Source organism: Ipomoea nil, unplaced genomic scaffold (genome assembly GCF_001879475.1).
Source record: "Ipomoea nil cultivar Tokyo-kokei standard unplaced genomic scaffold, Asagao_1.1 scaffold1361, whole genome shotgun sequence".
NCBI classification, from domain to species: Eukaryota; Viridiplantae; Streptophyta; class Magnoliopsida; order Solanales; family Convolvulaceae; genus Ipomoea; species Ipomoea nil.
In genome coordinates, this window is record NW_017617789.1 from 1,261,618 (window position 1) to 1,289,064 (window position 27,447).

At 35.5% G+C, this 27,447-nt stretch overlaps 2 protein-coding genes across 2 annotated transcripts; both read right to left on the reverse strand.

The window, feature by feature from the left end:
• Positions 1 to 726: 726 nt before the first annotated feature.
• On the reverse strand, positions 727 to 2,275 carry LOC109185873. The gene is made up of 2 exons (XM_019335837.1): positions 2,134 to 2,275; positions 727 to 1,277 (listed from the first exon to the last, which is right to left on the reverse strand). The coding sequence occupies exons 1-2, from the start codon at positions 2,207 to 2,209 to the stop codon at positions 1,003 to 1,005; spliced, it is 351 nt and encodes a 116-aa protein (XP_019191382.1). The 5' UTR covers positions 2,210 to 2,275; the 3' UTR covers positions 727 to 1,002.
• A 1,877-nt stretch (positions 2,276 to 4,152) lies between these two features.
• Positions 4,153 to 8,372, reverse strand: LOC109185870 (pentatricopeptide repeat-containing protein At1g06710, mitochondrial). Its single transcript, XM_019335832.1, has 4 exons — positions 5,403 to 8,372; positions 4,690 to 4,985; positions 4,375 to 4,488; positions 4,153 to 4,281 (listed from the first exon to the last, which is right to left on the reverse strand). Exons 1-2 carry the CDS (start codon positions 8,325 to 8,327, stop codon positions 4,938 to 4,940), a joined length of 2,973 nt encoding a protein of 990 aa, XP_019191377.1. The 5' UTR covers positions 8,328 to 8,372; the 3' UTR covers positions 4,153 to 4,281; positions 4,375 to 4,488; positions 4,690 to 4,937.
• Positions 8,373 to 27,447: the final 19,075 nt, after the last annotated feature.

Consider the following 27,447-nt stretch of genomic DNA (forward strand, 5'->3'; position numbering starts at 1 on the left):
GACCAAATTGGTTAAATTTTTTAAAGTTGAGAGACTTAATTGGTTAAAAATAAATAGTCAATGATCAAATTGGTAATTTCGCTATAGTCAAGGGACCATTTTAGTAATTAACCCATTTAATTTCATATAGAATGTAGTGATCCATATTTAACAACTATAAACTCTTGACATAAATATAAAATTAAATAATACTCTATTATTACGGACAAAATAAATAAAAAGGAACAACATTTCAATATGGATTATTATTTCTAAAATTTCAGTATTAGTTTTACATATTTAATTTAATATAGATAGTTTACTATTATCTAGTTATTACATAAGGTTGTTTGTTCTAAATTTGTTTCTTAATTGGTTTCTAATATGATAAAAAAATATATCTAAACCCAATAAAAAATTATAAAAATAATAAATGTAAATAATAATTACAATTTATAATTAAAGAAAATTTAATTGGATTTAATAGTTATAACTTAAAATCAATTTTCAAACCCTCGTGGTTTTGGAATTGATAACAAAAGATTTTTTCTTTTTCTTTTGGGTTTGGGTGTAATATAATATATTACTTTTATTTATTCTAACATTTCATGGGGGCTAATAACCATTAATTTTTTTTGAAAACAAAAGCAAAAGTATAGATTACTGAATCAAAGAAGCAATCGAGTTTGGAGGGACAGATCCCAGTACATTGAGTCAGTCTGTGAGAAGGTGGTTGAAGCTAGCCTGTGAGAAGGTGGTTGAAACTAGAGTCTGAGAATGTAAATTAGACGATCTAGGCACTAAACTAATAGAGCAATAATTAAATAGTCATAATGATTCTACACTAATCAATAACCAAACCAACATATGAGTAGATGGAATCTTGACAAGTGGACAAACTAATGCGAACTCTGAGCAATCGGTGAAGAGACTAACAGATAAAGAACCCCGGTCAGTCCTTGAGCCACGAGAGGACCTCCTTGCAAGCCATGGACTCAGCCATAAGAGGCGAGAGACCGCCTGCTAGACGTCCACTGCACGCCGACGTGAAGCCGCCAGCAAGACCGCGCCATACGTCGCGTCCCCGGTAGCTGGACAATATCCTGCATCGAAGAAGCAGCTCGGCTGGGCAATAACATGATGAGCGGCAGGAGTTGCAGAAGATGATGCCTGCCGAACGTGTACCTGCCTCCATGCGAGTAAAGATGAGCACGCCATCGACCACGTCTTTTTTAGCAGTGGTAAACAAGCATCCCATAAAACTGCATTTCTTGCTTTCCATACGAAATATAGAACTACTACAATCATAACAATATGATCCTCACCAGGACTATGTGGTCTAATGGTATCCGGGTTGGACTTCCATTTGGAAGATTGTGATTTCGAGCCTCAGTGGAGGTGTTATTGGCTCTTTGTGTTTCAGTAGGTTGAGAAAGTATGAACAGATACTACATTCTAATAGAACATAGTGCTCTAGACAGATGTAAACCACAAGGAGAAATCTAGACCATCAAAAGTGGGGAGTAGAAATGGATGCATAACACTTTCATGACTTAGACCACACATAGGACATTTTGGGTCTACATCTACCCTCTTTATAATTAGATTTTTGGTAGTGGAGAGGATATCACATAAAAGCTCTCCAAAAAAGGTCTTCCATGAGGGGAACGTAACTTTAATTTTCGAGAAGGAAACCCATCTATCAAAGTGTCCAGGACTTTTTATTTTGGTACTGATTTTTTGGAGGGGTCTACCCCTGTATGCATATGTTACTCAAGTTTAAAAAGAAATAATAAAAAATGCATGGAATATGTCTGCCATAATATTTATGTCAATGGTCAGTTCCACACAATTAAGCTTTGAGAATTAAAAATCAGTATTGGGACGAATTAATTAAGAATCAAGTTGTAACACACCCAACAAAATTTTCCTGGAATTATGTTCATATTCGTGGTAGCAAACTTCTCTTCTCACTTTATAAATACACACCCTTGTTCATTTCGATACATTCTCATATTCTCCAACAATGTGCCTGTAGTCACTCTTTATAGAGTAACATCCCTTAAGCTCCTTATACCAATACCATAAGCTCCTTATACCAATACCATATTCACCGGGAACAAAATTGGATAACTTATCACAAATACCAAATACCTGAAAATGAAAGTGTCATTGAAAATGATGGTGAGTCCCTTTGATTTCTGATTGTTTGATTGTTCTTCTTGTTCATGGATGTATCATAGCAGTCTCTCTAGGAATTATGAATGGCAACTGAGACTCAAGAGAGATGACTCCATACTATAAGCTCTTCCACTTCGTAAAAGTCTCCATACTATAAGCTCTTCCACTTCGTACCACCATACTAAGCTCTTCCACTTCGTAAAAATATCCTGACGATCTATAAATTCTATTTTATACAAATTTAACATATTTTATATATTTATATATTTAATTTAACATAGAATGTGGTGCTCCATATTTAACAACTATAAACTCTTTGACATAAATATAAAATTAAATTACACTATTATTACAGGTAAAATAAATAAAAAGGTACAACATTTCAATATGGATTATTATTTCTAAAAATTCAGTGTTAGTTTTACATATTTTTGAGGATAAAAGGAATAATTTCATTAAATCAAAAGTCCAATACGTGTAGGAATAGTAAAAAGCCAAATATGCGAACTAGTATGAGAACGAGCAAACCTAACTAACGCATGGACAGCTCTATTCACTGATCTAGAAATAAACTGGAAAAACACTATCTCAAAGTGTCGTTGAAAGTCGCGGCACTCGTTAATGATGCATCACGCAATCATGAGATCCGGGTCGCGGCACTCGTTAATTATGCATCCCGCAATCATGAGATCCGGCAATGAACCCTTTAGCAAATTACACACGGTCAGTCTGACAATCAGAAAAAACCTCGATTTTCACATAGCCTCTATCCTTAGCCCACGATAGAGCCTCTTTAATCGCCATTGCTTCCGCCGTATGTGCATCATTAAGACACCGAACTGGACCAGACTTGGCTGACAAATAAACTCCTCTTCCGTCCTTCATAACAGCGCAGCATCTACAAAAACTTGGATCATATCTTCTGGGAGATTCATATCATGCAAATGAGGAGAGGCCATTCTTCCACTAGCGGCCACCACACCTAACTGCTGCCAATCATTCGCCATTCTAAACACCTCCATTCTAACAGCCAATGGCTGCCAAGCCTTTTGTCTCCATACAATATCATTCCTCTCTCGCCCCTAAGCACCAACAGATCGCCACACGATTCAAAACAGACACCTTATCAGCATTTGCCAACCTCCCAGATAGCCCCATGCAGTGAAATCGTCATCCAAGCTTGGGAGAGGACAACCAATGATATCTTGCCATAATGGAGCAACCTGCAGACAGTCACAAAGGATATGCCTTAGCGATTCTGGGTGTTGTCTACACAAAGAACAAGAAACATCCACCTCCATACCCTTAGCAGCCAAAGCCACCTTGTAGGAATAAGGCCATGAAAACAGCGCCATAAGAAATTTTGAACAGTGGGGGGAATTTTTAATTGCCAGATGTTGCGCCAAACAGCAGTATTTGACTGACCATTATCATTCGACTCCATAAGCAAACGATAGCCATATTGGATAAGGTTGTTTTACATAAAACAGCAGTATTAGTTTTACATATTTAATTTAATATAGATAATTTAATTATTAGATAAGGTTGTTTGTTATGAATTTGTTTCTTATTTGGTTTCTAATATGATAAAAAAAAATTATAAAAATTATAAAAATAATAAATCTAAATAATAATTAAAATTTATAATTAAGGACAATTTAATTGGATTTAATAGTAATAACTTACAAATCAATTTTCAAACCCTCATGGTTTTGGAATTGATAACAAAAGATTTTTTTCGTTTTTGGGTTTGGGTGTAAATAATATAATATATTACTTGTATTTATTCTAACATTTCATGGGGGCCAATAACCATTAATTTCTTTATACTTTATTCTTGTAATTTGATCTTGAGATTTTCTTCAACAAAATTGGATAACTTATCACAAACTCAGACAGTAGAAGAAAACACAAGGAATAACAAATACCTGAAAATAAAAGTGTCATTGGAGATGAATGGTGAGTCCCTTTGATTTCTGATTGTTCTTCTTGTTCATGGATGTATCTAATGACATATCAGTCTCTCTAGAATGGCAATTGAGACTCGAGGGAGATGACTCCATACTGTAAGCTCTTCCACTTCGTCACGTAAATATATCCCGACATTGGCCCTGGATCCAACTGAACCACAAAAATACATGCTGATCTATAAATTCTATTTTAGCTATAAACCCCAATTACGAGACCAGAAAGGAAGATAGAGAAAGATGGTACCAAGAAGTTTAGAAGTTCTTTATTGAAAAGGAGCTCCCTCCAAGCAATATGATGCATAGCACTGTATGAAGTTACGCTAACTTGTTAGATACCGTTATTCCCAAAAACCTTAACCTGCAACAAGAGGACCGCCAAAGGGGTTGAGAAGTTCCAATCCAAGAACCATATTTCAATCCAAGTTTAATGAGACTTTCCCTATGGTTCTTAATTACTCGAGTGACTAACAAGACCTATGCAAATTGCGAGATACACACACTGAGGCTAATCTCAACCACCAATGAAACAACTCAAGTAAACAAAAATACAAATACCAACCTTGATATGATATGTGGCGTTGGCATCGTTAATATTTGCACCGCTTTCTGTTTTATATATAAGAATGACCATGACCATTCACCATGCCTCCAGCTGTTAAGAGCACTTCTCAAAACATGGGATACAGTTGGGAGGAACCATATAATGTTTATAAGTTGAAAATTAAGTACAGGAATTCTTCTTTAAAAAAATTCCAAGACAATGGTGTTTGGGTTGAAGGTTCCCACGTTACAATTGCTGGATAACTTTTACAAATTTCCATCCATTTTATTGACAGCAGGTAGCCAGCAAATATCCTGTTTAGGAGAAAAATAGGTAGGATTAAAACACAAGTTCAGAAGCAAAACACGAAAATGTTATAATATATTGTCCTGTAAAACCAAAACATCATTTATCAGAAACTTTGCATATTGAAAACATTAAACTTTGAGAAAATGGACTTTTAGGCATCTTAGTTGTGAGCAAAATCATAAGGTTCCATTTATACTCGTTTGGAAGGCAAAAACTGTTTTTACTTCGTTTCAATTCATTCTTTTGGATCGGGTTCATAATGTCACTCTTAATAATTTTAACCTGAATTAAAAAAATATTAAGTGAAAACAACAGCATATTTGAACAACCCAAAAAAAAAAAACCCACAACAGTAATAGTAATAAAGATGAAATAATTATATTTCTCCAATTAGATAGTAAATGGAGTGAGAAGTTGCTAACCATGTCACACAGACTCTTAGAGAGTTCAAGTGCATTCTCCCATTGATTGGCCAATATAAGCCCTTTGATGAGGTTAACAAAGATGCTCATTTCTGGAATTTCACCTTTCTTTATCATGTCCGCATATAACTCAAATGCTTTATCAACTTTTAGATTTAGACAAAGGTTCTGAATTAAAGACGCATAAATATTCTTGTCACGATATGAGAATGAAGAAGATGATGAAATTTCTTTATGTAGGTCTGCAGCCACTTCCAGCCTTCCAGCTTTGAGAAAGCTATCAATCAAAATCCTATACACTGGAAAAATGGAAATAGAACTGTTATTGCTCATTTCCTCCAATAAGCCAAGACTGATTAAGTACTCTCGGTTGAAGCCTTCAACAATCTTATGATAGCTTTCCATATGTCTTGGCCAATATGTTTGTTTCATCTCCTGCAGTAGTTGGACAGCCTCATCCAGAAGCCCAGCAGAACAACAGTGCTTGATTGTGACCACATACGTTATGTAATTTGGTGCACAACCCTTACAACTCATTTGTTGGATAAGGTCAAGGCATTTTTCAACCTTACCAGCTTTTCCAAAGCCATCTATCATGGCAGTATAAGTCACAACATTTGGGTGACAACCCTTCTCTTCCATCATCAACATAAGCTTGTAAGCTTCATCCGTCTTTCCAACTTTACATAGACCATCTATCATCTCTGTGTAGATAACAACATTTGGGGAGCAAGAACTCTCAAGCATTTTAGACAAAACTTTTATAGCAAGATCCAAGTGTTTATCCTTAAAAAGCCTATCAAGAAAAGAGCTGTATGTAAAAACACTTGGATCATATCCTCGATCCAACATTCTGGAAAATACTTCCTGTGCTTCATCTATCTTTCCTACCTTGCAAAACCCATCAATTAGTGCATCATAAATATGAATATTTGGTTCTTGTCCTTCTGCTGAAATCACATCCAAAAGGTCACGAGCATCTTTTACCTTATGCGCTTTGCACAGGCCATCCACTAAAGCTCCATATGTAACAAGATTTGGCTTTTCAGTACCGTCCATATCTGTCTTGAAGTACATATCTACTTCAGAAGCGTTAACGCTTCCCTTCATCTTTGCATAGATCTGGCAGGCCTTCTCTACATGTCCTGCTTTGCAGTAGCCATCAATCAAAGCAGTAAAGGTCACAACATTAGGAATACATCCTTCAGACAGCATTAATTCAAAGAGCTGATTTGCTTCAGAAATCTTCTTTTGTTTGAGGTATGCATGTAAAAGAGCCGTGTAAGTCACTACATTGGGCATACAGCCCTCACTTCTCATCTCATCAAACCAGCTACGAGCCTGTTGAATTAGGCCAGCTTTGCAGAAACTATCAATTAATATTGTATATGTATAAACATCAGGAACAAGTCCATTCTTTTTCATTTCTTGAAACAGCATGAATGCCTTGTCTATTTTCGAGGCATCACAAAGGAAACCTATAACTTTAGAGTATGTGCTAACATCGGGTATAAAACCCTTTTTCATCATTTCATGAATTACATGAAAAGCATCCTCAAATTTTTGGAACCCACAAAGACAACGGACAAAATTGCTGACATTGACTTTATTCAGTACAACCCCTCCATCAAGCATTTCCCCATAAATTTTTTCAGCCAATTCTAGCATTTCCTTGCTTGGTAATTCTTCATTGCCACATATACCTCCTATCAATATGTTATACACCACATAACCAGGTTGGCATCCACAATGGTCCATTTTCTTGAGTAATTTATAGGCATATGAATAATCCATAGATCTGCAATAAGCATGAACAAGAGAATTAAATATCTTGCGGCTTGGACAGCAACCTTCTAGAATCATCATATTAAGAATTCTCTTACACCTACCCAGTTTTCTTTGGTTCAAACACGCACAAAGTAAAGTCTCATACGTTATTCTATTAGGGACGCATGAACTAGATCGCATTCTATTCAAAAAATCCATAGCCTCCTCAAAAAAGGAACCTTCACACAGCCCAGAAATCATGGAAGTATATGTCACGGTATCAGCCACCAAGCCTTCCTTCTCAATCAAATCAAGGGCTTCACTCCATTTACCACCCTTGCACAACGAACGTGTAAAGCAATTCAGTGTATGCACATCCATCTTAAACCCCAACCCCGACATCTCCCTGTAAATCAAATTTGCACTATCCAACTTTCCCACTTGCAGAAAAACCTGGATTAAGGCATTGTATGTGACTCTGGAGGGCTTGTACCCAAAATTCTTGAGCCTCCCTAGCTCTTCCAACGCCAAATTCCACAACCCATTCCGGCAGCACTTGAGGACCAAAACATTAAGCAATTTCCCCAGCACCTCCTTATCATCATCCATAATATCATGGAGAAAATTCTCAGGCACAGCCGCATTCATATTGCTACCGGGTCTACTTACAACAACAAGATCAATTAAAGCATCATAAACAGCCACAGTATGACTATACCCAATCTGCCTACCTGCCCACATGAAAAACTTCACACCCAATTCACCATTCCGAATATCTCTCAAAACCCTAACCACCAAATCCGGGTTCAGCTTCTCCCTAAACTGCCTAAGACTTTTCTGGGTTTTATCCCCCAACCCGCCATTACTGCTACTACCGTTCTCCCTAAGAACACTTATAATCGAAAGGGCAACATCGTCAACACCATCAGAAGTAGACTTACCCTGCAAGGAGTCCTTCAAAAAAGCGAACTCTTGGGGTGAAAACGAATGAGACTCACTTTGATCCTCGTCCGCGACCAGTCCAGGGAGTCTAGTATGGTCATCGTCACCACGGGAGGAAGACTTAAATGCATCCAAAAGGGGAGGCGGCGGCGGCGTCGCTTTCCGGCAGAATGAACGGAGGAGTCGTAGATGAGAGAGAGCATTTCGCCTGCTCATTCTCCGGCGACTGTGGTTCCGAGCAGGGTTGGCAAGCTAAATTACAGACAATATTGGACGGGAACTTTGGAACAAAGAGGTTTGAGCCCAAATATTTTCCATTGGGCCATACCTTATACAAAATCGGCCCAATAACCATATTTGAACCAAGAAAGCCTAATGTGTCCGACCACGGTTCAAAACGACGTCAATTAAATTTTATGTGTTAGAATAATGTACTTTATATGTTATAATAATGAAACTTCTAAGATAAATAATGTATTTTATGAGTTAGAATAATATACATATATTTGTTATAATAATAATAACAATAATATAATAATAATAAGTAGTGTGTTGGTGGTGGTGATTGTTGTGGTTGTGGAGGTGGTGGTTGTGGTAGTGCTAATGGTGATTTGTGTAGTTGTGTGGTGGTGGTAAAAATAATCTGAAAAGTAGGAAAGAGATGAGGTAAAAGATAAATATTGAAAAATAAAGAATTCGGAAAATATCTTTCAACTGAAAATCTAGGAAGACATCTGACTATAATAAATATTTTCTATTGATTTTATTTTCTTTCAATACTCAACACAGAAAATAACTTATGAAAGTCCTTTTTCGAGTTTCTAAACATACGCTTAGTGGTGTCAAGTTGGACTCTTTATGAGAGTATATATTAAGTCAATTAATTATAAACAACTTAAATTAATTAATTTTCTAGTGATTTTTTACTAGCTAAACTCATAAGTTAAATTTAACTTATAACACATTTTTAGGTATTAAACATTAACTTTTCTGATATAAAATGGAATGAAGTAAAGGGCAAATTATGTTGTGTATCTGTATGCACCATGCATGGTGCATACGGATACAAAAACGATGTCGTTTTGCATCTAAACGCAGATCCTACTTAAAAAATCAGTTTTGATTCACAGCAACAACATTATGTTATTCATTTTTTAGTTCATTCATTCTGAATTTTTAGTTATGAAATTCTGGATGTATAGTAAGGCAATTTTGGATGTATAGTTAGGCAATTCTGGATGTGTAGTTATGAAGTTATGGATGTGGGTAGTTATGCAATTCTGGATGTATAGTTATGAAGTTATGGATGTGTAGTTATGCAATTCTGGATTTATAGTTATGAAATTATGGATATGTAGTTATGTAATTCTGGATGTATAGTTATGAAATTATGAATGTGTAATTATGTAATTCTGAATTTTTATTTTGTTTTTAAGTTCGACGTCAAAACAACGTCGCTTTTGCATCCGGATGCAATGCATACGGATGCACAGCATAACGATTGGAAATAAAGTGGAGCCATAGAGGTCAGGTATGCGACCAATCGTTATGCGTTGGACCCGTGTCCAGCATGCTTGCTGGACACGAGTAACAGTGCCGTTAGGCACTGTTATCTTCTTTTTTTTTTTGTTTTTTTTTAAAATTTCAGACTACTTTGTTATAGGAGTATATGTTCATAATTTTATTACTATATGTTAATAATTGTACATTCATAACTCCATAACTGTACATTCATAACTCTATAATTGTACATTCATAACTCCATAACTGTACATTCATAACTCCATAATTGTACATTCATAATTTTCGAAGTTTTATGTTCACAATTTTAGAGCTCTATGTTCATAATTTTATCACTATATGTTCATAATTGTAAGTTCATAATGTTAGAACTCTTTGTTCATAATTCGATCAATAACTGTACATTCATAATTCCATACTGTAGATTCATAATCTCATAACTGTAGATTCATAACTCCATAACTGTAGATTCATAACTCTATAACTGTACATTCATAACTCCATAACTGTACATTCATAATCTTCGAAGCTCTATATTCACAATTTTAAAGCTCCATGATCATAATTTTATCACTATATATGTTCATAATTGTAAGTTCATAATGTTAGAACTCTGTGTTCATAATTTCATAATTGCATAACTGTACATTCATAATGGCATAATTGTACATTCATAACGGCATAACTGTACATTCATAATCCAAAAAAAAAATAACGCCGTTAACGGCGTTAACGGCAAAACACGCGCGAATATTTTGTTTTTAACTAAATGACGCGTTTTTTTTTTTGAAAAACGACGTCGTTTTGGGCCCGTGTCCACAATGAATTGTGGACACGGGTCCAGGCATAATTTGCCGTATGCGACTCATCAGACAGTAAAAATAAAATAAAATGTTGGGCTGGCCCGCTAAAATAATTAAATGACAACCACTATACAACTCCAGCAAATGCCAGAGAATTAAAAGATTACACCTCACACTTGTGTCATTGTGTGTACCATCCTTGATCCTTGCATTTCATTTTTTCTTTTTACCGGGAATGAAATCTGTAATCTGTGTCATTGTGTATACTTATTGAAGTGAGTAATTTAGTTCATAAGATTTTAATGAAATCATAATGTTATATGAAAGTGCAATTAAACATCTGAATTTTAAAAAAGTGTAATTAGACATTTGAATTTGTCAAAATGAGTCAAATAAGTTTTATTTATCAGTAATCAATAGGTTATTCGTAAAATTATCGTTGTTGACCACCACCGTTGTCGCCATTAAAAAAAAAAGAAAAAAAAAAAAGAAAAAAAAACAAAAAAACCAGACAAACAAACAAACAACAACAGCCGCCGGTCACCTTCTCCAGTGGAGAAGGGGTGGAGAAGACAACCAGTTGGTAGCTTGTTCTTCAATGGTGACGGAAAATGTTGTCGGTAGCCAGACGTTGAAATTTTTGTCAGAATGTTCACCGTAACCCTAATTGACCGGTTGTTCTAGGTGGTAAACCGACTATTGGGTTTAGTCGTTTAGATACACCAAAATGACAAGTACAAATGTTTAATTGCAATATCGTATAAAGTTCAAAGGTCTATTTGACTCTTTTCCGTTATTATTATTTATTATTATTGTCATTATTATTGTTATTGTTGTTGTTATTCTCTCTCTCTCTCTCTCTCTCAGAGAGAGAGAGAATAAAGTTCAAATGCGGTGGGGTCTTCCCGTGCGGCGGTGCGGCGAAATTTTAGAATACACCAACAGTGTTAACAATATGCACCAACAGTGTTAGAAAAACACACCACAATGAAATGCAATAAAACATCACAGAATACACAACAGACTCAAAAAAATACACCATATAACTCACCACCCCCAATTGTGTATTTCTGAACAGTGTATGGTGTTTTTACTCACACCTAATGGTGTGTGTTTGGTGATGCAGGGCTCTGTTTACTCTGTTTTTGTGGTGTATTTTCCTAACGTTGATGGTGCATATTTGTTGAACTATTGGTGTTGCCACACCGTAAGAAATCGCTGCACCGTAAGACACTGCCGCACCTGAACTCGCCTATATATATATATATATATATATATATATATATATATATATATATATATATATATAACATTCCGTGTGAATAATATTTATGTTATTTGAATATTTATTCCAGTTATATTCTTTAAACCAATCAAACACTATAAGAGGGTGTTTGGTTGGATGGAAAACATTTTTCATTGGAAAAAGTTTTCCGTAAGAATGAGGAAAACCAATTCCTAGCTCATCCTAGGTATTTTGTTTTTCATGGAAAACTAATATGACAATTTTACTCTCACTATTCTTTAATAATTACTCTTATTATTGTTATTAATCTTTTCCATGCGTGCACAAAAATATAAGCCCAATATTTATATCTTTTAAAATAACTAACAAATCTCTACTAATCTAATATATAATGTCTACAAATATTATTATCATTAAAGAATATGAGAAAATATATGGTGGATGCATGTGCATGATAACAATAATGGAAAAGATAATGAAAGTTATAACGGTAGGGGTATTTTTGTCCAAAAATTTATATAGTACAACACTAAAAGCATAATGTACAAAATGATTAGCATTAAAAACATGTACATAAATGAGGGATATATAGCTTTGATTGAGACTTATTATGTTTTTAGATATTATTGTTGTTGTGTAAGGTTATATTTGTCATTATACTCATTATTCCTTACCATTCCAAACTCAACAAAACAATGGAATTCAAATTCCCAGTAATTTCTTTTCCACCAACCAAACAATGAAATCTATTTTCTTGGAATTTATTTTCCATGGAATTTCAATTCCATTTCCCTTCAAATATTTTATAGCGAACCAAAGGATAAGAAAAAGTTACACTTTTGGTCTTGTAACTATTGGGGTCTTGTTAATTTCAATCTCGTAATTATGTAATTTTTAACACATTTGGTCCAGTTGGCCAAATATGGCGGAAAAAATGTAAACTATTTTTAATTATTTAATCATGTGGCAAATCGGTCATTTCAATTCCCTTTCTTCTCCTTCCTTCACTTGTTGGTCGGAGTTTGTCATCAATGGTCATTTCAAGCGATTGATCTACTGTTCTCTCTCTATGTGTTACTATTACTTTTCCCTAAAACGGTACGTTCATCTTCATCTTTCTGTTGAGAGGTTAAGATCGACCTCTTTTGTGTTTCACCCATATACGTATATATGTATTCGAGTTTGTTGTTATTATATTGTGCTTTTAGCTTGTAGATTTGGATGGTTCTGACTTTGTTGTTGAATTTTGTGGTAGATCATATCATCAATGATCGTGAGACTGGGAGATCCAGAGGTATTGGCTTCGTTACCTTCAAGGATGAGCAAGTAATGAAGGATGCTATCGAGGGGATGAAAGGCCAGTCCCTTGACGGGCGTAACATAACAGTTACTAGGCTTAGTTTTGCGGAAGCGGCGGCGGCGGCGGTGGCGGTGGCTAGATGTTAGATGTTTTGCCCCTGGATCTGTTAGATGTTAGATCTTGTTATAACCGCCAGAGATAACAACACAAGAATCAACTCTACCAATGTCATTGATGACAAACTCCGGCCAGCAGGTGAAGGAAGGAGAATAAAGGAACTTGAAATGACCGATTTGCCCCTATAATTAAATAATTAAAAATGGTTTAAATTTTTTCATCGACATTTGGGTGGTGATTTGGCCGGGTGGACCAAATATGTTAAAAACTACAAGTTATGAGATTAAATTGTTAGTTTTTAAAGTCGAGAACTGAAATTAGCAAAACCCCAATAGTTATAGGATCAAAAGTATAATTTTCTTAACACTATAATACAATTCATGAAATATATTACCTCAGTGAACCAAACAATGAAATATAATTTATATTCTACTGCTTATCTATTACGTCCCTTATGAAACAACATTTATATTCATTCAAAATCAATTCCGTGAACTAATTAAACATGTTGTAAGGATCCATTTACTACTTAAAGAAATTAATCACTTTTATGAAGAAATCTTATCTTACTCTATATAATAGCAAAATGTTTTTGGCCACATCACTTTTATTACATCATATTTGAACATATTCGAGTGTGTCGATGATTTAAAATTGAGTGTGTCAATTTTATTGTAAGCACAAGACGCCGGAAACAGAGAAGGTTCGCGTAAGTCAGTGGAACATTTTAGAGAGAATGACGAACGCAACAGAGTAGACGGAAGCGCAATCGTCAAAAAATATGGATTAGGGTTTGGTATATATATAATTATTTTAATGTAAAATTTTAAAATCTCATGTAGTATCTAATAACACATCTTTATAATATATGCTAATAGTATGTGATGTTCGATATAACAACCAATTTAGTATTCTTAAAGAAAAATATATTTCAGAATGAATCTTTATTTCATAATTAATATTTTATTTTATTGTTTTTAAAATATTATCAACAATAAAGTTACTTAAATTTTATGGCGTGCATCGCACGGGACAAAAACTAGTGAAAATAAATAATACATTTATTTTTACATTTAGAAAACAACAAACATGTAGAAAATGGAAAAGTGAATCATGATGTATCGTGCATCATGATGTATTACAACATACTCAATAAAGTATTGATTAGTCTATTGATTATCACATATATATATATATATATATATATATATATATATATCATCATGAGATTATTATCCCTAAAAATACAAAAATGAATTTGTAATTTGAGTGTCACGCTATGATTCTGATTTAAACCGTAAGTCTATAATACTAATTAAATTGACCTAACACGCATTGGTTATTGGTTAAAATTGAATCACGCGAGTTCGTTTTAACTAAAAGTTGACAAGGGAGAAGTCTGATAGGGCTTTAAGAGATAGGGACCCCAGCGGCTTTCTCCAGACCTCCGGGAAAAGCATGAAAAAAACGACAACCGTTTGACTTTGGCACATGAGGTGGCGGGTTTGAGCTCGATGGTTGGTGGCTTTCTGGGCTTTGACTTGCTTCTCTTGATTACTTTCTTTCGGCAAGGGCAGTTGTAGTTTCAAAGAAATCCCTCACTTTTGACAGTTATACAATTCCACAAGATGAGACCAGAAGAATGATGAATTTGGATCGACGAGCTTTTTCGGTGGATTGGCAACAGGTCGGCACGAAGTGATTCATCATGCTATGAAATCAACAAACCTTTTGAGACTAGGAGTATATCATGGGCCCACCACACGGACCGGAGTTGCATGTGGCTCGTCCGTGCTTTCCGAGGCGCTGCCTGTGACTCAGCATGGGGACTTCCAGGCGGTTTTTCTTTTGGGAAGCTTTAAATTATTAATTAATTGTGATAGTCGGTTATTTTTTACGGGTGACACGTAACACGTGTATTCCAAATCCAAGACTTTTTACAGTTTAATATCAAATTAATTAAATAATGTTTTCAATTTTACTAAAATCTAAATTGATATTTATATTATGCATTTATATATTATATGTTATATGTTTAACAGCTAAAATTGTGGCCCACTGTATATATTTGCATCTAAAGATTTGAAAGATAATCTGCACACGACTATGATTTGAAAAAGAGATGTTTAATTACAATGTATAATGTGTCGTACTCGAGTGATTATTGCCTAAATGACGTTTGACAAACATGCGGATTGTGGACTCATTCTATTATAATTGTTGCATTAGGTCAATCAATACCATTCATGAGATCGTGACATATGTGTGTGTGTAATACATATGTAAAGATTGTAAAGTGAATATGATATGTTTTATATTTTGTAGTATTAACATATAGTTAATTTCACTTTTGTTTATATGAATATTGAGGTCTCGTTAATTTCAATTTACGACTTTCAAAATTGTAAATTTAGTACCTTAATTATTCAGTTTTTATCAATTTTGGCCACTCCGACCAAAATTCACTTGGAAAATATTAATAGGTAAAATAAAGAAGGTATTTTAGCATTTTTACTTCTCTTTTCTTTTCTTCTTTAAAATGCTCTCATTATTTTACCTATTAATATATTCTAGTGAGTTTTGGCTGGCAATTTGGTCGGAGTGACCAAAATTGATAGAAATTGAATAGTTATGGTACTAAATTGATAGTTTTGAAAGTCGTGGATTGAAATTAACAATACCCCAATAGTCATAGGATCAAAAGTGAAATTAACATATTCTTTTGGCCGGACTATAACAGGACGTTTGGTTCACTGTAATTTCATTGTAGTTGAATTGCAATTCAATAAATGCATCAATTACATTGTTTGGTTGGAGGGAATTGCAATTCTCTCCTTTGTTGAATTGCAATTCAATGAATTTGAGAAAGGAAAAACAAATGAAATGACACTACTACCCTTACAGGGCGTTTGGTTGGAGGGATTTTAAATTCCCTTCCCACTTAATTCCCACCTAATTCCAAATACCATTAAATTCCGTAGTTTGGTTGGAGGGAATTGCAATTCCCCCATTTTCATGGAATTAAAATCCCATGTCCCCCCCTGGTATTTTAATTCCTGAGAAAAAAAGATAGTGATGAGTCAAAATTACCCCTTCTTTTTTTAACCTCAAATTAATGTCTAACAACAACAATGGACATTTTTTACTTTATACTACTTATTCCCTTTCAATTCCCATGTATACCAAACATTGGAATTGAAATTCCCAGTAATTCTATTCCTGTCAACCAAACACTGGAATTTAAATTCCCACTTTATTCCCAGTAATTCAACTCCCATGGAATTACAATTTCTTTCCCACATAATTCCCCCCTTCCAACCAAACGCCCTGTTAGTTGTTATTACTATTGGTAGGCTAATACCCACTATACGTACGGTCTGTCGGTCGGGACCTATAGGACACGTGGCCTCCGTTAGATACCGACCGGTCTTGTCCGATCAGTGCATGCGAAATACCCGACCGCCTCGATCGGGACGGAATCCTAGGAAGTAGCGGCAGAAGGCTCGCGCCACGTGGTGGCATTCCTTGGGCATAGTGCTTGCGGGTGCATGACGGCCACGGGACCGACATGCCGAAACCCCGGATCTCGCCCCCTCACCCCCTATAAGTACCCGCATTTATGACACTGAAAAGGACTTTTGGACTCTTAACTTGACCGGGAGCTGCTCGACCCACTGTTGACTGACCCCGAGCTCAAGCCCTAGACATACGTACGGGACCGTAGAGGCATCCGTATATCCTTTATCAACTATTATTATTACACAATGGCATTTTAGTCTTTATACCACTTCTTTCTTTCTCAACTCCAAAATTCTATTTCTCCCTACCAAACAACGTAATTTGAATTCCTACTTTATTTCCACCTTATTCTTTTCTCACCGAATTACAATTCCTTTCCCTCCTAATTCCTTCCTTCCAACCAAACACCCCGTAAGTGAGTTAATTTTGATTTTATTGTTAGGTGATCACTTTGAGGATTAAGTTTAGTATATTAATGGCAACATGTATTCAAAACGTAATATGTAAGTGTAAGAAAAATAAAACTGTTTATTCGCTAGTAGTTATAGTTTTGCAGCATCCCTTCTAGTAGGAGCATTTACAAATTCACCAAAATCCTCTTTGATTCGATTCACATTCGCCAATAGTGGATGGAATGTAAATCTAGTTTAGTGGAAATCTATCACTAACGAATGAGGTATAGATTTCACTTTTCAAAATTCGCTAATGATGTAAAATGGCAAAATTGCATTGTACCAAACGATGCAAGTGCAAGGGAATTAATAAGAAAATGAGGAGTGGCTGACAAGAAATTAAAAGTAAAGCAACACGTAGGAAGTATGTAGCAGGCAGCAGAGATCCAAAAAGCTTTGAAATCGTGGCCGCACATCAACTGCGACTATACCCGACCAATCCAACCACTCCGACCGCCCGACCCAAACGTTATTTTGTGGTTGGCGCAATGCAATGCGTGAGCCTCATCCTTCTTCACATTATATTCTACGTACAAAATTATTGGCGCCCGCCCTATTTTACTCCGCAACTTTCTCTAACCATCTCAGTTTTTAAATCATTATATTTTGGCACTTCTACACTTTTAATTTGCAAAACAACAAAAAAATAATTGTACCATGTCAACAAGTTATCGCACTAACTATTATATAATTTATAAATAGATAAAAAGGCTATCAAATTGATTATATACATTCAACGAATAGTAAAATTAGATAATTTAACTAGTATGCACATGCTTAACTTACTGGTTCAATATGTAGTATTTGAAAGAAGAGATCAAAGTTTAAATCTCGACAATGATAATACGTGTGAAATTATGTCTAAAGTGGACAGATTTCTTGTACGCCCTGTCTGCTAAGTCATTTGACTATTTGAGCCAGAATTATTCGATCAGAGCAGATTTAGGGTGTGTTTGGTTGGTGGGTTTTGTCCATAGGAATGAGTATGAAAGTGATTGTTGTTGTTTGGTTGATAGGTTTTTAGAACACTATGTGGAGAACTCAATAGTTCTTCATTGTAAACCAGTAGTCAGAGAGAAGGAAAAATGATGTGCATTATTGGTGATCTGAAAATGAGTACAAAAGCTTAGTATGAAAAGGGAAAGGAAGCTACTGTTATATACAAACTGCTATGGCAGTTATAACAGAAAAGGAAAGAGGAGAAAAGACACAAAAGTCCTTCTAGATGTGAGGCAGATTAGATAGCTGAGAAGGCTTGAGCTAAGTATGCTTCATCACCCCCCCGTAAGCTGGAGCATGAACATCTTGAAGGCCCAGCTTAGAGTGGAAATCATCAAACAACACTATTGGCAAAGCCTTGGTGAAACCATCAGCAAGCTGTTTTTGTGAGGGAACTGACATTAGCTTTATAACTCCTTCATATACTTTCTGCTTAACAACATGACAATCTATCTCAATGTGTTTAGTTCTTTCATGGAAGACATGATTCTCTCCAATGGCAATTGCAGACTTATTATCACAAAATAGAGCAGTGGGGCTGTTAGGCTTGACTTTCAGATCTGCAAGCAAGTATAAAAGCCATTGGACTTCACAAACAGTGGATGCAAGGGCCCTATACTCAGCCTCAGAAGATGATCTAGAGACAGTGGCTTGTTTCTTTGTTTTCCAAGAGATTAAGGACTTGCCAAGATAAATACAATAGCCTGTGACAGATTTCCTGGTTTCAGCACAAGTAGCCCAGTCAGAATCAGAGAATCCTTGTAGCTTCATTTGAGAATTTGCTGGATAAAACATCCCTTTCCCAGGTGCCCCTTTCAAGTACCTCAACACTCTGTGAGCAGCCATGAGATGAGTGTTCCTAGGTTTGTCAACATATTGACTCAACTGCTGAACTGCATATGTGATTTCAGGTCTGGTATTTGTCAAGTATAGTAACTTCCCAACCAATCTTCTATAAACTTCTGGTTTATCAAGTGGTGTACCCTCAAGAGAATTGAGTTTCTGGCCTGCAGTAATGGGAGTCTTAGCAGGTTTAGCATCCATGAAGCCATACTCCTTTAGGATTTCCAAGGTGTATTTTCTTTGGCAAATGTTGAGACCATTAGTGGATCTGAGTGCTTCAATCCCCAGAAAGTAGTTCAAATGTCCAAGATCTTTGATCTTGAATGTCTTATCCAAAAATTGTTTCAATCTGTTGATCTCTGCTGAGTCTGTCCCTGCAACCAATATATCATCTACATAGATGAGAAGAGCCATAAATGAAGTGCCTGAGCTTTTGGTAAAGAGGGATGGATCTGCAGTGGACTGTTGGAAACCAATATCAAGCAAAGCTTTAGTCAACTTGGCATTCCATTGTCTGCTGGCCTGCTTTAGGCCATATAAAGATCTCAACAACTTACAAACTTGCTGCTTGTTATTTTGAAAACCAGGGGGTGAGATCATATATACTTCTTCATCTAAGTCTCCATGTAGAAAGGCATTATTGATGTCTAGTTGTTGGATATCCCATTCTTTTGCAACTGCCACAGCTAGGAAAGTTCTAATTGTTGTCATTCTAGCCACAGGAGAAAAAGTCTCCACATAGTCCACTCCAAGCTGCTGAGTATAACCTTTTGCCACCAATCTGGCCTTGTGTCTTTCTATGGAGCCATCAGCTCTATGCTTCACTTTGTACACCCATTTGCAACCAATTGGGGTTTTGCCTAATGGTAGGTCAGTAAGCACCCAAGTCTTGTTTTCAACCAATGCATCTATTTCACACTGCATTGCTTTCCTCCATGCTTCTTCTTTGACTGCTTCATTATATGATTGTGGCTCTTGTGTGTTCAAAATGGAGTTTGCACAGGCCCTGTGGCATGGAGATAGAGCATCATATGATATAACCTTGTTAATGGAGTGTGGAGATGACCTGTTGTGGAGGCTGCCTGTGCTCAGAGAATGACAATAGTAATCTTGTAACCTTGCAGGTATGTGTCTTGTTCTTTCTGATCTTCTTGGTTCTGAGATTTCATCTGTTTGAATTGATTCATACTGTATCATAGTGTTATCAGTTGCTTCATTGTTTGTGCTGTCATGAGTATCCACACTATCAGTAGTGTGGGATGAAAGGCTTGACCTGCTAACTCTCTCTGATGGTTCAGTGTTGTGGACTATAGGACTGGGAGTGGCAGCCTCTCCTAGTATTTGATTCTGATTGTCAGTAGTATCCATATGTGGCAAGTTAACCTCAATGGAGACTGGGACCAAAGGCAGCACAGGACCAGACATATTCTTTTCACCATAGACTTCAGATTTGTCCTCCTTAAAAGGATAAATGTGCTCATAAAACTGAACATCCCTGGAGATAAAAACATTTTTGTTAGCAATATCATATAACACATAGCCCTTTACATTTGTAGGGATCCCCAGGAATAAACACTTCTTGGCTCTTGGCTCCATTTTACTTCTGCCATGAGACATAGTGGAACCAAAACATAGGCATCCAAAAGCTTTGAGATGATGATATTCCACAGTTCTGCCAAACAACAACTCAAAGGGGGACTTCTCACCAGGTATAGCAGGAGGTAATCTGTTAATTAGGTAGATGGCATGCATAACACAATGGTTCCAAAATTCTACAGGCACTCCAGATTGAAATCTGAGAGCCCTGGCTACATTCAAGATATGCTGGTGCTTTCTTTCTGCCACCCCATTTTGTTGGGGTGTGTAGACACAAGATTTCTGATGCACAATTCCCATCTCATTGCAAAATTCATTCATTAGAAACTCAGTTCCATTATCTGTCCTTATGATCTTGACTTTAGTAGAAAACTGATTCTGTGCATAATTACAGAAATTCTTGAACAAGTGTTTAACCTCTGATTTGCTTCTCATGAGATGCAGCCAAGTGAACCTACTATAATCATCCACAATTGTCAAAAAATAGTGTTCTTTATTTATAGAAGCAACAGAGAATGGACCCCAGACATCCATATGTAAGAGGTCAAAACATTTTTCAGACCTAGAAATGCTAACTGGAAAAACAGACCTTCTTTGCTTTGCATAATGACATGTTTCACAGACAAAGTTAGATGGTTTACAGAATTGACCATCATTTATTCCATTCAAAGATGGTATCCTACTTATAGGATAATGTCCTAGCCTATGATGCCATAGATGCAAAGAAGCACTACTGCATTTCATCATCTCATCATCAACTGGACAGACCTTTCTTTTTGGTGGATCAGTGATCACATATAAGCCATTCCTTTGTTCAGCAAACCCATCCATCATCCCAAAATGACCCTGAATGTTACATGAATCAGTAGTCATTATGATTTTGCAGTCCCCTTGTTTAGTTAACTTGCTGGCAGATATGATATTAAATGTGAATGAAGGGATGAACAACACATTGTTTAACAATAGGTTTGACTGCAGTCTAATTTCACCTATATGTGTCACACTCACTGTTCCTTCATTAGGCAATTTTACAGAAACTCCACAAACTCTGTGATATCTTTCAAAATAATCTAATGAGCATGTAATATGATCAGTAGCACCTGAATCTAGGATCCATATAGCAGAACAAGATATAACATTATTAATGTGTGGATCAGAAGTGAACCTGCCTTCATTGGATCTTGATTGCTTTTCATGGCTGTTCATTGTTATGGCTGCATTTGAGGAGACTGATTTCTCTTGTTTCTGACCATGCAACAGACTCACAAGCCTCTGGAATTGCTCAGTGGACAACCCTATATCCCCAACCTGATTGATAGCACTGCTCTGAGCCTCTTGATTTTGTTTGCCTTTAGATTTGTATCCTGGTATCCAACCAGGAGGATAACCATGCTTTTTAAAGCATTTCTCAACAGTATGACCACTCATGTTGCAGTAAGTACATTTGGCTACATTCTTTCCACCATTGTTACCAAATTTCTTCTTATTATTTGAAGCAGAAAAGGCCACAGTTCCACTGTCTTCTGTGGACTGTCCTAGACTATTCTGAACTGCATTAGATTGGAGGACTTCATTGTTCCTTTGATTGAGAGATCCGTTTATTTTCCTTTCTACTTTCAAAGCCATATTAAGAACTTTCTCCATGGTTGGGCTTGGATCCATGACTAGGACCCCTGATTTTATGGATTCAAACTCATCATTCAATCCTTCTAGAAACCTGATGACCTGATCATCTTCTTTCTCCTTCTGAATCTTGCTTATCAACTTGCACGAGCATCTAGGGCTACATTCACACACTGGCAGGGGCCTCATTGCCTTCATCTGCTCCCATAGAGCATTACACTTTGTAAAATACTCATTTATAGACTTGTTACCTTGAGTATTTCTATATATTTCACTTTGTATTTCAGCTATCCTATGTGGATCAGCTTGTGAATATCTATCTCTGAGCTTGATCCAAATTTCTTCTGCTTTCTCATAGTAAAGGACCGTCTCAGCAATGGTGGAGTTGACGGATCTAAGGATCCATGAACAAACGATTTTGTTGCATCTAGTCCAGGCTGCAAATCTGGAGTCTAACTGCTCTGGACAGGGAACTGAGCCATCAACTAGGCCAAACTTGTTCTTCACTTGTAAGGCTATCTTCATGGATCTGCTCCATGAAGCATAGTTGAGCTCAGTTAGAGGAGGAGAAACGAGAATCATGTTAGGGTTCTCAGTTACGTGAAGATAGAGAGGATCATCGACCTCATCTCCTCGCAGATTCGCGCCTTGATTCGTCGTGTTCTGGTTTGGAGATGTATTTCCGATTCCTGCTGGATTGTTTCCGGTGCTCATCGCTATGACGGCGGCGTAGCTTCGGCGAAGCTCTGATACCATGTGGAGAACTCAATAGTTCTTCATTGTAAACCAGTAGTCAGAGAGAAGGAAAAATGATGTGCATTATTGGTGATCTGAAAATGAGTACAAAAGCTTAGTATGAAAAGGGAAAGGAAGCTACTGTTATATACAAACTGCTATGGCAGTTATAACAGAAAAGGAAAGAGGAGAAAAGACACAAAAGTCCTTCTAGATGTGAGGCAGATTAGATAGCTGAGAAGGCTTGAGCTAAGTATGCTTCATCACACTACTATAGGTTTCGAATACCTCATCAATTGAAAAACTCATATCCAAATACAATAAGGGTTTCATTCCCTTATTTATTTTCAAGCACTACTATTAGTAACCATTCCCATTCCACCCTACTACCAAACATATTAAATACTTTCACCAAAACCCATTACCATTATCAAGTATTTGATACCCATTCCGATTCCAATTCCTATGTGCGAACCAAACACACCCTTAATTGTTTTAATCTCATTATCACTGTACTAACCGTTTAAACCACACTGCTTTTTCACATACGTACGTGCACCCCAAGTTTAATGAAAACCACTACTATACCATGATATTAGAAAATCATCTTCACCAACAATATAGTACTCCCACAAGAAGTATAATTAGTAGAGTATAATGAGCTCAAAATTGATTATTTCTTCACTCCATTGCAATGGATACACTTCACCTGCATGGTGGAGAAGAGGGCTTGTTTCGCCGGTTACGTTGTCACGCAATTTGCACTTTTGAGTGGGTAAAGTAAGGAATTACAAAGATGTGTGAACTAAATTACATCCCACTAATGAGTAATAATGATTATATTAAAACTTAAGTGTTTGTTGGATTTCGTTCGACTATATCTTGAACCCATGAATCTGGTTATAGGCCTATAAGGAAATAATAAGTTGAGTTAATATAATTTCAGAACTAAACACCAAATTGTACAATTATGTACATACGGAGTCCAACATAAACCTAAACCCCTAATGTTCGTGGCAAGAGTTAATTCTACATACCCAAATACTGGAAACAATTCTTAAACTTTTCACCACTAATAATTTGGTTCACTGTAATTTCGTTGTAGTTGAATTGTAATTCAATGGATGCCTCAATTACATTGTTTGGTTGAAGAGAATTGCAATTCAATGAATTTGAGAAAGGAAAAACAAATGAAATTACACTACTACCCTTAGTTGTTATTACTATTAGAGTTAATACCCAAAATCGTCCTCGACTATAGTGGTTTTTCTCAATTTCGTCCTAAACGACTTTGGTGACCTAATATCGTCCCAGACTTTTGTGTTTCGCTCAATTTAGTCCCAGACTTTTGTGTTTTTGCTCAATTTAGTCCATCATTTGTTATTCTGTCCATTTGGTGTTAAATAAATAGACAATTCAGTAATTTTAATATTGGCATCTCTTTACTCATAGACATGTGAAGTGCGAAATCCTTTTTTTTTACGAATTACTCCCAGAATTACTCCTAAAACTGCGGATATAAAATTTAATTTGCAGGTCCGGGAGTAATTCTGGGTGTAATTCGTACAAGAAAGAGGAATTTCACACTTCACAAGTTGAAAGTAAAGAGGGATCAATATTGACATTATTGAATTGTCCCTTTATTTAACACCAATTTGACGGAATAACAAATGGAGGACTAAATTGAGCAAAACACAAAAGTCTGGGACGATATTAGGTCACCAAAGTCGTTTAGGACGAAATTGAGAAAAACCACTATAGTCGAGGACGATTTTGGGTATTAACTCTTACTATTATTATTACACAAGGGTATTTTAGTCTTTATACCACTTCTTTCCTTCTCAACTCCAAATTATATTCTATTTCTTCCCACCAAACAACGTAATTTGAATTCCTACTTTATATCCACCTTATTCTTTTCCCACCATATTATAATTCATTTCCTCCCTAATTCCTTTCTTCCAACCAAATACCCCGTAAATCAATTGGGCATGATCCTATATTCCTATGTATATTCTTTTGGATCTATATATATGTCTGTGGAACCCACTGTCGGTTTTCTTACTGAAAATTTTAGGTTGTTCTTTTTTGTAGGTTTTGTGGATTTACATTATTAGTGGACAATCGTGTGGAATGGGGAAAAGGTGTGATTTGATTAGAATTTTGGATGGGTAAGGGTGAGTTTGGGGTAAAGATCATATAATCAATCAAAATATATATATATATATATATATATATATATATATATATATATATATATATATATATTTCAGGCCACGAGTTATTCTGAGTAGACCCTAATTGTAAGTCCGTATTATACTCAGACTAGTTATCGTTCACATCGGGCCGTCCCAATTAAGGGACAACAATCATTATTGTGTGGACCATATTTTGTCTACTGTAAAATAATGCACATTTAGAACAAAAATAATGTACATTGTATTCAGGGGATGTATATTATTTTTGTTCTGAGTATACATTATATTGTATAATGTATATTCAGTACAAAAATAATGTACATTTAGTATATTAAAAATGTACTTTTGTTATGGTGCACATAACATTGTGTGGACCATGGTCCACACAATAATTTGTCAGGGGTGAAGTGCGGGCCAAATATTGTTTTTTCGTTCACACTAGACCAACCCAATTAAGGGGCAAAGTGCTGACTAAATCGAATTAGAACTTCCGACCTCTCTTAAAGGATAAGAGTGCATCGCCACTCATGCCAATCAAGCTGGTTATATAATCAATCAATATTGAAACATAAACCTTCATACCCAAGCTAATTTAAGTTCTTCCTTTTTTCTTTTTTTTTTTTCCTTATTTATTATAAATGCAAAATTAAAGTTTTAGATATAAAGAGTTTGCCTTTTACTGACATCAATAAGCATCGATCAGTAGGACTGTAGGAGGCAAGTCATTAAGACAACTAAACTACTCAAGTACATACATAAGCAATTATTAAGACATAACTAAATATATATATCTGCCACTAAGTTTGCCTCCTATATAAACTAGAATAAAAGCAACAATTTTGGTTAATAATAATAATATTATTATTATTAATAAAATAATAATAATATTATTATTATTAATAAAATAATAATAATAATATTATTATTATTAAAATAATAATAATAATAATAATAATAATAATAATAATAATAAAAGTTGTTAAACTTTGAGAGTATATAAGACAATATGAGTTTGACACACGTATTATAGTACTTTGGCTAGCTTTGGCTACCTATCCGTGTAATATGTGTCTATTTAGATTGAGTCAGATCACACCCAAAGTATTTCTATATGTTTTTTTTTTTTTTTAATAATCTTATAATATAAAATTAACTTTGTAAGTTGTATTAAGTTCAATTTTTAAAGTGATTTTTAAAATTGTAAGTTTATAGTTTTAAAAATATAAAGTTTAAAATGCACAAATAGACAATTGAACTATTTGGGGAATAGCAATTAAGCTATGGAGGTTACCAACAAATTAGCATTTTTAGCAGGTTACCAACAAATTAGCAATAGCTTGAAAAAAAAAGTATAATTAGCATTTTTAGCAGGTTACCAACAAATTTTGGCTGATTAGGATGTCATGTGTATATTTTAATTTTAATTTTTTTATTATTATTATCCTACTAAGCATTTGACCCTTAAAAAAAAAAACTAAGCAGAATGAACTATTTAAAATTTTCATATATTGTGTCCTTATAGCACTTTCTAGCTGTCCTTCCTTCTACATTTTTTGAGTAATTATAAATTTAAATTTTATTTTTTAAAACAAAAGTTTAAAACTACTGTCGATTTGGTAAGTTTGTGGAGATTTAGTTTGATCAGAAAGGAAGGATTTCAGGGTGAAATGCTTAGTTTTTTTTCTATCTTTTTTTTAAGGGTAAAATGCTTAGTTTTTTTTCTATTTTTTTTTTAAGGGTCAAATGCAATGTATGGTTCACAACTTCACATACAATCACACATTGTCACATGCCAAATGGGGAATGGTTGTGTTATTGTGTGTGTTAAAAGCACAATGCCTTTTTGGTGAGTCTCCAAAGCAAAGCATCATTTGTGTAACCAACACAAAAAGTGTGTGTAAGCAATTAAGCAACCCGTGCATGGCCACCAAACCAAACACACCCCTCATCAACACACCATATATTATCCATCAATTACTGCTGGCAGCTAACCTTTGCACTGCTTCATTATTGCCTTCAACTGTTCTGTTTTGATAATTTGATATGAGAGAGAGAATAGAGAGAGAGAGAGAGAGAGAGAGATGAGATCTCACGATGAGGCCGGCCAGATAAAAGTGCAGTGAAAGCCCCAGCTACCAGTTATCCAGGCCACCCGCCACCCCTCCCCTGTCTCGTGCACACCCTTCTTCATGCAAATATTTATGGCGATTAGAGTTATAATTTTTGTTTGGCCCCCAGGGTTTAATGTAATTGGTTTGTTACCTGATTTAAAGGTCATGACTAGAGGTAATAACGTAGGGTTCAAATCCCATTAAAAACATGTACGGAAAAAGTTCAAAGATAATGGAAGGTCTTTATTGGATCCCTTGTGCGCACATGAAGAT